The 11,651-nt window shown below is 37.7% G+C and overlaps 1 protein-coding gene across 7 annotated transcripts in view; it reads left to right on the forward strand.

The window, feature by feature from the left end:
- The window catches only part of LOC117408895 (nipped-B-like protein), a 97,635-nt gene extending 85,984 nt beyond the window's left edge, over window positions 1-11,651 (forward strand). For all 7 annotated transcript variants that reach the window (XM_058995738.1, XM_034014311.3, XM_058995745.1 and 4 more), the window contains 12 exons: window positions 200-293; window positions 1,333-1,487; window positions 1,583-1,673; window positions 1,876-2,049; window positions 3,345-3,535; window positions 3,815-3,922; window positions 4,082-4,282; window positions 4,557-4,703; window positions 7,294-7,589; window positions 7,804-7,978; window positions 10,102-10,278; window positions 10,663-11,651. In XM_058995738.1, coding sequence (XP_058851721.1) covers window positions 200-293; window positions 1,333-1,487; window positions 1,583-1,673; window positions 1,876-2,049; window positions 3,345-3,535; window positions 3,815-3,922; window positions 4,082-4,282; window positions 4,557-4,703; window positions 7,294-7,589; window positions 7,804-7,978; window positions 10,102-10,278; window positions 10,663-11,025 — 2,172 coding nt within the window. In that variant the 3' untranslated portion in view covers window positions 11,026-11,651. The remainder of the gene's footprint in view (window positions 1-199; window positions 294-1,332; window positions 1,488-1,582; window positions 1,674-1,875; window positions 2,050-3,344; window positions 3,536-3,814; window positions 3,923-4,081; window positions 4,283-4,556; window positions 4,704-7,293; window positions 7,590-7,803; window positions 7,979-10,101; window positions 10,279-10,662) is intronic.

Genomic DNA, 11,651 nt, shown 5'->3' on the forward strand with positions numbered 1-11,651 from the left:
ATCCGTGACTGACACATTGCCTACACATTAAGGCGACGACTTGTGGTATCGTGGCTCTGGGGATTAAAAAAAAATAAAAAAAGTGTTTGTGGCACCTGATCGATAACAGGTACTGCGACTATCGTTGTACAGGGAACATTTTCCATGGAAACCACCAAGTATTTTCAGGTGGATTACGTAATAATCTCTCTCTTTTCAGGTGGTGCAACATTGTGTGAGTTGTCTTGGGGCGGTTGTTAATAAAGTGACACACAACTACAAGTTTGTGTGGGCATGCTTCAACAGATATTATGGTAAGTTATTTTATGTACCAAAGTAATGCAGTTTCCTCAGAATTCCATGTGTGGTTTGGTTGCCTTCAGGCTTCATTATTCCTGTTGAAATGGTCAATTCTGAGGCCTTTACAATATTAAAATGTTCCTTTTTGGAGATTGTTAATTTCCAGCGGTAGGCATCATGTCGTGGGTATTTCCAATAGCCTAAATAATAATAAAAAAAAAAAATTAATGCACTTCGTACACGAAGGTGAACATGTTTTGTGATCTGTCTTTTTATCTACCTCTTAAATGTAAAACACGAGTGTAGGTTTGTGTATTTGTGCAAGCTTCAGTATTTAAGTTACTTTTAAATGTTTTGGTACTTTAAAATATCTAGTAGCCTGCATGTGTTTGTTCAGTAACTTGTTCAGTGCGTTTATAAAGTTTATTAAAAAAACCTGGTTATAGAAGAGAGCACCATGCCTGTGTTACGATGTGCTGACAAAGTTTCTGGAAGTAATCCATCTGCATCCAGTTGTTTGATTTCTACAACTTGTCATTCAAGCCGGAGACTAGTTGCTGTTCCTGTTGTGGTTACCATATTACCTTTTTATTATTGCATAGGTTCTATTGCTCCAGTATTACATTTTATTCATATTTGTCCCGATTTCTGTCTGGTAGTCTGTCCATTGTTTGATTTCTTCATTCTTGAAAATCATTTTACCATGTGACTACACCCTACTATAGACTAAAGTCCAATGTTTGAGCAAAAGACCTACACCAATAGATTACAAGCAGGATGTAAGGAAAAGGGATTAAACAAGTTATTTTAACAGGTAATGAGTAAGGATTTAATGATCCAATTTTTTGCACATTTGGTTTGGATGAAATCTCATGTAACGTTGTAACCCTTACACATTTTGCAGTCACATTTATCCGTAAAGATCATCTCAGACCTTTCTGAACTTTTTTTTTTTAATTGTGTGGTTAACTGAATTGGGTAGCTGATTTTTATTTATTTATTTTCATTGCGTGTTTTGGATTTTAAATAAATATTCATATTGTTTTTGCACAGGTGCCATAACCAAGCTAAAAACACAGAACCAAGAAGATCCAAACAGCACAGTCCTTGCTGCCAATAAACCTGCACTCCTGCGCTCACTCTTCACTGTTGGTGCTCTGTGTCGACATTTCGACTTTGATCAAGAAGAGTTCAAAGGCAACACCAAGGTTAAAAAAGAATGTATACCTGTCACACAAGTTAAAAACGACCCTTTCTGTGGCATGACTAAACTTATATTCATGATTTTTTTTTTTTTTTTTAGGTTGTCATAAAAGAAAAGGTACTTGAACTGCTGCTTTATTTTACCAAGCATGCAGATGAGGAGGTGCAGACGAAGGCCATCATTGGTTTAGGTAAGGGATTCTTTTGTGCTTCATTGTAAAGGCTTAGATAGGAAAGTCTAGTTTGTGTGTTTTATATCTGTGCAATTATTGAGTTTCAATGAGTTTGGGGTATATTATATTTACATTTTTTGATTTTGAGTTATATTCAAGTTTTACAACTGGCAAGGTTTGCTATTGTGCTAAATGACTGACAATGGTATTTTTGTTTCAGGGTTTTCTTTTATTCAGCACCCTAGTTTGATGTTTGAGCAGGATGTAAAGACTCTATATAATGGTATCCTGTCAGAGAAGAACGGTTCTGTGAATTTGAAAATCCAGGTGCTGAAGAACCTTCAAACTTACCTGCAGGAGGAGGACACCCGCATGCAGGCGGCTGACCGAGAATGTAAGTACAGCTTAACCTAAATCAAACCCCCCTACTTTCCTTCTGCTTCCTCTGCCTCCTCCGACCTCTCCATGTGTCACCCTTGACTATCCCTTTCACTCTTTATCCATCTCCTTCTGCTAAAAACCTGGGAGTTACTCTTGACCCCTCCCTCTCCTTCTCTCAACACATCTCTCCCCTACACATACTTGCCGCTTCTTTCTTGGCAACATCTACATAATCTGTCCTTTTCTCACTACTTATTCCACTCAACTTCTGGTCCAAGCTCTTGTACAGATTGGACTACTGTAACTCTCTCCTTGCTGGTCTATGCTTTGGCTATCCACCCCCTTCAGCATATTCAAAATTCTGCTGCTTGTCTTGTATTCTCCCAGCCTTGCTACTTTCATGCTACCCGTCTACTACGCACCCTCCATTGGCTACCTATATGTGTTCGCAATTTATTTCAAGACCCTTGTTCATGCTTACCGCTCTCTTCACCACACTGCCCCCTCCTACCTCCAATCCCTCCGGTCTCCTTACACCCCATCTCGCCCTCTCCGCTCCCTCTCTACTGGCTGACTGATCATGCCTTCCCTCCACTCTCCATCCTTCCATGCCCGCTCCTAAGCACCACATTACTGGATCCTCAGCTGATGCACTATCCCTGCACTATTGCATTACTATTGTGTTATTGTAGATATAAATGTTTGTAATCCTAACTTGTTGCATCTTAGTAGTATGATTTGCACTTACTGTAAACTATACTATATTTAAATACTGATTTTGCATTGTAACCCTGTACTGCCCTGTAAAACCTGTAAGTCGTCTTGGATAAAGACGTCTGGCAAATAAATAAGTAAATAATAGTAATCATCATAATAATAACCAACACCTCTGCTGTGCTGGATGAGCCCCTCTTTCTCAGGTCTTTATGTAATGTACTGCTAGTTTATGGTATTCACTTGTGTTTAAGTAGTCCGGTCTATGTCTTCCTTTGGGCTTGTTGAAATTCATATACAGTTATTTCTCGCGATGTACATTCTTGTGGTACAGTTTTGCCAGGGTGTATGTCAGTTCAGTTTCAACAGTATAGGTGTTTTATATTGATTGAATACAGTGTTGTGGGACATTTGAAATGCTGGTGTTTATAAAAGTGATTGTGTAGAGTCAGAAAGGAAGTTATGGTTTAAAAAAAGGAACAGTCCTGCAAGTGGCATTTCAAGCTCTTTTTGAGGTTACTAGAAGTTTGTTTGACCTTGTCTGGACTTATGTAAATGTTACCAGACTGTTCATTGTATTAATTTACCTTGCAGGGAAGAAATTGTCAAAGCAAGAGGATCTGAAAGAAATGGGTGATATTTCCTCAGGCATGAGCAGTTCCATAATGCAGCTCTACCTCAAACAGGTTCTCGAGGCTTTCTTCCACACACAGTCCAACGTCCGCCACTTCGCTCTAAATGTTATTGCCCTGACACTAAACCAAGGTCTCATTCACCCAGTACAGGTATGCTATATTTCACACTGTGATGCTTGATATCCTCAATTGTATTTACAGTCTTACAAGATTTGAACTGCACCAATCCACACACGAGATCAGGTTGATTGGTCACATGAAGACAAAATGTTCATATTTGCTTGTAATTTATTTATTTTTTTTACATTTTCCATACTGTGAATGCAGAACAAGTACTTCAGGTTTTGTGTGACTTAAGTATCTTGGTCTTGCATCACCACAAGCGGCCCATGTTTTGATTATTTACTGTACGTATGTATACTCTTTCAGTGTGTGCCATACCTGATAGCCATGGGTACAGATCCTGAACCTACCATGAGGAACAAATCTGACCAGCAGTTGATTGAAATTGATAAGAAATACACAGGTTTCATTCATGTAAGTAAAGCACATTTTATACTGTAGTAATTTTAATATATGTTTTACATCCACTTTTCTTAATGCAAAGGGCAGACCTGCTTAGCTGCTTATTTTTCACCTGGTATCTGAAGTTTACTTGCTGATGTGTTTTGCGTGCTGTTACAATTCCATTATTAGATGAAAGCTGTGGCTGGGATAAAGATGTCATACCAGGTACAACAGGCAATCTGGGCAGCCCACAACACAATAATAAGGGGATTCAGACAGGATGAGCAAAATACTGCCTTGTGTTCCCACCTTTTCACCATGGTCCGTGGAAACCGCCAGCATAGACGAGCATTTCTTATTTCTCTGCTCAACCTCTTTGATGACAGTGCAGTGAGTATAAGGGACTTTTAATATCTCTGTGCATAAATTAAGAAAAATCAGTACAGTTCTTGCTGCAGTTTATATATATAATATCTACATAAATTTAACAAGATTACTTTCACATTTTTTGCTTTTTAATGAAGTGACTGTTTGGTAGTTTTGTTAGATTATGTTCTTAAAGACCAAAAAGTGGAAGTAAATAAATGTATGCATGTGTAAAAAATGTTTGAGAGAAATGCATTTATGTATTCAAATGTATTTATGTATTCTTTCAACCCTACAGAAAACTGACGTGAACATGCTGTTGTACATAGCGGACAATCTAGCCTGCTTCCCATTCCAGACGCAGGAGGAGCCCCTTTTCGTAATGCATCACATTGACATCACGCTTTCTGTCTCGGGCAGTAACCTACTGCAGTCCTTTAGAGAGGTAGGCAGCAGTAATTCATCAGATAAAGGCATACTCAACAAAATAAGGAAGAATTACTAAGGCTTATTGATCCTGTTATTGGTTGTAGTACTGTACTTCAAAATGTGATATGTAACTGAGGGATCGTCACTGACACATTTTGACCTGGGCAGAGTTTTGAGATCACTGGAAGATACTACAAGCAAAAAAGAAATACGTTTTACATGGTGTTATAGTTTGATTACATTTTTACCAGTTTCAAAACATCTGAGATGATATTTCTGAAATGGTTGTTTTTTTAAAGGGAAATAAATCAAATAAATGTGATTTGTATTTGTTTCCTGAGTATTTATACTTCTAAATAATGCAGAAAGATTGTGCTTCACTGAATAGTATTCGATTACAATTGCAAAGTTCATGAACAGCACTGAGCACTCTGAGCAGAACTCTTCATAGAGGCAGAATCTCCAGGCACCTGCTTCACCCACTCCAGGATTAGTAGCCAAGTGCTTAAGCTAGAAACGTCATGATGACAAAAAAAAAAGTAAAAAGTTACTGACTTAAGTCTCAGACTCCAGTTAAATTGGTCTGAGGTAAGACCTTGTGATAAGACTGCTGCACACCAAATCAGAAACTTGAAGGTCTTACGTAAGACTAGCCTTAACCCTTTGCGGTCCATTTATTAATTGCGCGTCAGGCACGCCAGGTCTAATTAATTTTCACACGCGCAGTTAATTTTAGACGCGCTGTTTAAAAGTATTTTTTTTCACAGTCAAACGGGTTTAAATGGCCCTGCATATCAACAAAGCACTCACTAGGCATCTCCAGCCCTGCCCCACCCTTTCGTTTGCTATAGCGTTCACCTATGTAAGAAATAAATAATAATAATAATAATAATAATAATAATAATAATAATAATAATAATAATAATAATAATAATAATAATAATAATAGTCGTACATACCGATCGATCATCTCCGGATCACTCGTTTTATCACCAAACTCCTCAATAATACGATCCAAGTCATTATTTTATTACTATAACATCTCAAAAAAGCTCTGCAAATGTCTGTGTTTTCTGTGCGCTGATTCAGTCAGCCAACTTGTTTACTTCAGACCCGCCCCCGTTATCTGATACCTGATACCATGTATGACTAATCATGAGATACGCCTTTTTTTTTTTTTTTTCGACTTGTCTCGGCTCCTGTCGCTCCCACTCGGCAATTGAATGGTTTTCTCGGCTTTTTACGGAGTAAAAACGACTAAACACCCGTTTATTACGTTGCTATAATGATGTCGGACCCAGTCCGACAAAGGACCTGTGAGGAATAATTGCAATGTCGGACCCAGTCCGACAATGGACCGCAAAGGGTTAATCTACTATTGCTGAGCACCGAAGATTGGTCATGCTTTCGGGAGCCTGTTAGAAAAAGTGGCTGCCAGCAAATCAAAACTTTTTCGACACATGAATAGAATTGGGATGGAAATAGACATGCACTGATGATCAGATAGCTACCTGTAATGTCCTTCTGAGTGAATTCAATTCATTTACATACATTTTTGTGCTTTGTTATGTTTTGCAATATTAGCTGAATATCCCCTATTTTTTTGTAAGCAGTATATTATGTTGGCTAGGTGTCTCCTTTTAAAAATTCATAAATACATGGACACTGTGTCCATTACCTGGATTACAAATTACAGTGATTGACTGGAAAACTACAAAGCGTGATGGTTGAATACATTTAATGTGGCCAATGAAAAACACATTTAGACTTTTATTGCCAACACTGCCAAACCTCCAACCATTTGCATTTGTACTAGGACATGATCATCTTATAAATGGTTAATTCAGTGATTTTTGCAGCTGAGGTTTTATAAAATGAATATTATGTAAATTGAGCATACATGTAAAAGGTTTGAGTAACATTTCAAAAACTGTTTGTTCACTAGCCTCATGTGTGATTTTATGAGGTTTATGAGGCTGGTATACTAAAATGATAAGTTGTAAGTGAAGTAATTTCTCAATTTCTTTTTCTACAATGTCCAGTTCAAATTTGTTTCTGAAGTGATTAGAATGGATCAGAATGCATCTGAGAGCATGTACAACCCCTGAGCTTATGGGGGTCAAGGTGGCCCCCAGACCCCCGATCAAAAGATTGGTTTTGCCCCTGGAGTTTGTCAGAATGATCATTGGGCACTTTCACCCATGTTACTGTGAAGTACCAATGTGTCTGATGACTCGAGTCACCAAAAAAGGAATCAAAACAAGCTCAACGCAGCCACAGCAAGTAGAATGTCTCTCACATTTCGGGTGCAAGGTGCACAGATCTAAAGTGTTTTTTATCAGGCCCCCTGTGAAACAAATGGGCATGCTTTGTCATGTACAGACATTTGAACAATCAGTGCTAAAAATGTTTGTATATTTAATTTCCAAGCATTTAAACTGCACTAGAATATGCTCCTTTCAGGGCCGGTTTGAATGACACCTTTTAAATGTAATCAGTAACTGTTGGGTATCAATGTTTATGTAAAAAATAACATTTACCCAAATCTTTTAACTTGCATGAATGAATGTCAAGATTTGAGTAAATGCCATGCTCTCCCTTTCTAGTCCCTTTTGAAGGAAGCCAAACCAAAAGAGCAAAAGTACTGCTCAGAGGAAGAGGAGGAGGATGAGGAGCAAACCAGCGACAGTGACGATGAGGCAATGAGACGACCCAGGAAGTCCTGTCGGCGTGTCGACTCAGACTCAGAATCAGATTCTGACACAGAGAATGAGGACAAGGTGATGAGGAGGTTACCGGACAATCCCACACCGCTCATCGAATTTGCCAATGCTTCCCAAGGAATCCTCCTTCTGCTGGTCCTAAAGCAGCATCTAAAGAATCTCTATGGATTTTCTGACAGGTATGGTCATCTGTGACCACGTTACTTGGAATTACAAAAAAAAAAAAGTTTTTGTATGACTGCAGACATATCATTTTAAATAAGTTTAACATTTGTAAAATGAACTTTCATTATGCAAGCTTTAGATTCGTCATGTTGTTGCATCAGTTTTGTAACTAAAATGTTGATTCTTTAAACATTTCTCTTGCTTATGTGTGTTGTTTCTTTTCCTTAGTAAAATCCAGAAGTACTCTCCAACTGAATCAGCGAAAGTGTATGACAAAGCTGTAAACAGGAAGTCTTCAGTGCATTTTAACCCTCGACAGACGATGGAGTTTCTTTTGAATGATATGGCTAATGCAACATTAACAAATGAGGTTAAGAGGAAGATTGTCAGACAGTATCTTGATGTAAGAAAACAACGGTTTCATTATATGATCATGTATACCCTACATTGGCCTAGTTTGAATGTGAAACAAGTGTTAAATACACTTGAATGTATTATTATTGTTTTATTGTATTATTTCCTCAAGTGTAATTTACTGATCTTTAACTTAAGTATGTAAAGTTACCAGTGGTAGCCACAAACCTCAGGAACTAGAATCTGAAATAATTTTTAATATCATATATGGTCTTGATTTTGCACAAAATTGTTTGACAGGTGCACGTTTTTTTTTATCTTTTTGAGAAATGATTGGCAGGGTTTTAGCTGATTATGTGAGTTAATGTACATATCATTTTAAAGCATAGAGTGTGATACCTTTTCGAAAAGCTGAGTGTCTGTAGAACCTGGACATACCAAGGGTTACACTCTGACATGAAGTAAAATCTAAATGTACCCAACTAGAAAGCAAAACAAAAGTAGAAAAAACACACAGAATATTTTTTTTTAAATTGCTTTAAAAATATTTAATTCATAACAAATATCATCAGTATACTTATTTACATACATATGTTAGAATGTCAATAATGTCGGGCTCCCGAGTGGCGCATCCAGTAAAGGCGCTCCTCGCAGGATGTGCCCTATAGCCTGGAGATCGCAGGTTCGAATCCAGGCTATGTCACAGCTGACCGTGACCGAGAGTTCCTAGGGGGCGGCGCACAATTGGCTGAGCGCTGCCCGGGTGGGGAGGGCTTAGGTCGGCAGGGGAATCCACGGCTCACCACGCATCAGCGACCCCTGTGGCCGATAGGGCGCCTGTGGCTCTGCAGCGGAGCCGCCAGATCTGTGTTGTCCTCCGGCACTATAGGTCTGGTGGCATTGCTGTGGATCTGCAGTGCGAAAAATGACGGCTTGGAAGGAGCACGTTTCGGAGGACGCGTGTTCCAGCCTCCGTTTCCCGAGTCGGCGGGGGGGGTTGCTAGCGGTGAGCCGGGGATACAGATAATAATTGGGCATGCTAAAATTGGAGTGAAAACCGGGGTAAAAATAATTGGCGACGACTAAATTTATAAAAAAAAAAAAAAAAAAAAAGAATGTTAATAATGTCTGAGCAACAGCAAACTTTTCAGAAAAATGTGCACTTTGTCCATCAAATATTTAAACAACAATTTTTTTTCAGTATAAATAAGTATTAAATACTACATTATAATAACCAATTGATAGCTATGCAAGTAATATACTACATTTGACCAAATTCATAAACAGCAAAATGAAAAAGGAACCAGTAATGTGAAAAAAAGGGTAACACTAACAAGAGCAAAGTTAACTGATGCATTATTCTAAGTGTAACACACTAGTCTAGACTAAGCAATTGTACAACTTACTATCTATATACACATTTAGTATATTTATAACCAGGTTTTATTTCACATACTAACATCTATTAAAAAATAAACAAGCAAAACTGGAATGTTCCCCTACAGAATCTTCATACTCTGTGTGAAGTAGTTCATAATCCAGGAGATATTCTTCTCCTTCTGGCATTTTATATATATCAGTATATAGAGATCAGTAAGAATTCTGGGTTTTGCAAAATTATTTAGAAATCATTTTGATTGGTTTGTCATGCCTGAAGTTTGTCACACAGATATTTAAGTACAGTAAATGTTTTGTTTGTTCATAAACATGTTGAGCGATTTAGTATGCTGTCAGGTAATTCTTTGTTCTTGAATGCATTGTGGTCACAGAATCGCTAGGCAGAAGATGAAAAAAAAAAAAAAAGCGTTGCTAAAAATATAATAAAAATATCAATCTTGAACTACAGACTAACTGCTGTTTGGTTGATTTGTCTGAAGTCTGATGAAGGTTTTATGCTAATTAGAAAAAAAACATACTTGTCACAGTATTGTGTGCAATTACGTCATCAGACAAATTCATGTGAAATTATAATGGACTGTCTGTAAAGGGTTAAGGAATGCAAAAGAATACACCCTGTATGACACTGGTGAATAGGGTTATTGTTTTATTTCACATTTCAAAAAAATTGTATTTAATCTCCTTCTAGCATAGTACACATTGTGTAAGATGCAGAGCATAACAACTTTACACCATGTAGTTAAGTCTTCCAATTTGTGTGCTATTTTGTTTCAGTTCAAATTACTAATGGAGCACTTGGATCCTGACGAAGAGGATGAGGAGGGTGAGGCTAGTGCAAATGCCCGAAACAAGGCTATCAACGCGCTGCTGGGTGGAGCCAGTCCAAAAAACAACGCTGCTGACACTGAGGATGATGAGAGCGATGGAGATGAAAAAGGAGGTGCCTCCGGGGTAAGCAAAATAAATATTTATTTTGAACTGCAGGTGCATTTGAGGCCCATTTGCAAGATGGGACGAATGGCCTCCTCTCGTTTTGTAAACTTTCTTTCTTATTTAATCTGAATCTAGCATTATTGGACGTATAGAAAATATCAAAAAAGAAAATACATCCAGCTTTCATACCACAATATAAAAAATTAGCTATAACATTCAAAAAGATTTAAATAATAAAGTCTGAGATTTTATAATTTGTTCTGTTAGTTGAAGTGCCTTACAAAGCCTGTTTAAATAAGTATTTAATAATCTAGTCATAAAAATGAAGTAGTCTGTGTTTCTTTAAAGATATAGTAGATGCATGTTCCCTAATTTTGATAAAATATTTGTTCCATTTTATAGTCAAGAAAGTCCAGAAGGGGAGGAGAGTCAGCAGAAGTTGCAGGCCACTTGAATGAAACTGTGGAAGCCATGGATGTTATTGCTATCTGCTGCCCTAAGTACAAGGACAGGCCACAGATCGCCAGAGTTATACAGAAGACCAGCAACGGTTACAGTGTTCATTGGATGGCAGGCTCTTATAGTGGAGTCTGGGCTGAGGCTAAGAAACGGGATGGACGCAAACTGGTGCCTTGGGTAGACACTGTAAAAGAGTCGGACATCATTTACAAGAAAATTGCTCTGACGAGCGCACATAAGCTGACTAATAAAGTTGTTCAGACTTTACGATCGCTGTATAATGCGAAGGATGGAACTTCCAGCTAATGAACTTGTAATTGCAGCCAAATTCACAGGGACTGAAAAAAAAAAAAACTTGAAAATGCAACATTCTGGCAAAAAATATTAAGTTTGGTCTGTGAAGAAGTGCAAAGATACGGATCCAGGACACTGAAAATAACAAACAAAAAAACCCCAGAAGGAAATGTTTGAAAAACATTTTGTGGGAGCTTCCTTCGCTGTTGTGCAGCAGAAACTTCTCATTTGATTTCTACTCCCACTGTATTATAGTTTAACAAAAAAATGTTTATATCTCGAAAAAAAAAAATCTGTTTAAAAAAATAAATAAACTTAAAGTGAATGTTGGAAATTTAGTCTGTTAATGTTCTTAATAAAGTGTTCTTGGAGTTTAACCTAGCGACGGATGGCTTTCTTTAGCTTAGCTCAGTTTCCAGGGAAGCGTTTTTTTCCCATGCTGTAAAATGGCAGAATCTCCTGGATATAATTTATTCTGTTGAAAAAGAAGCATGCAGTATCTGTGGCCTATCTGCAGGAGGAGTTTTTGTAAATGTAGATTTTGATGTATTAGGTCACCCTGGTAATAAGAGAAAAGGGATCCCCAGCAAAACTGGTGGAACAAATACTGCAATAAATTTTTTTACTTCTCTTTGTTA

This window comes from Acipenser ruthenus, chromosome 2 (genome assembly GCF_902713425.1).
Source record: "Acipenser ruthenus chromosome 2, fAciRut3.2 maternal haplotype, whole genome shotgun sequence".
NCBI lineage: Eukaryota > Metazoa > Chordata > Actinopteri > Acipenseriformes > Acipenseridae > Acipenser > Acipenser ruthenus.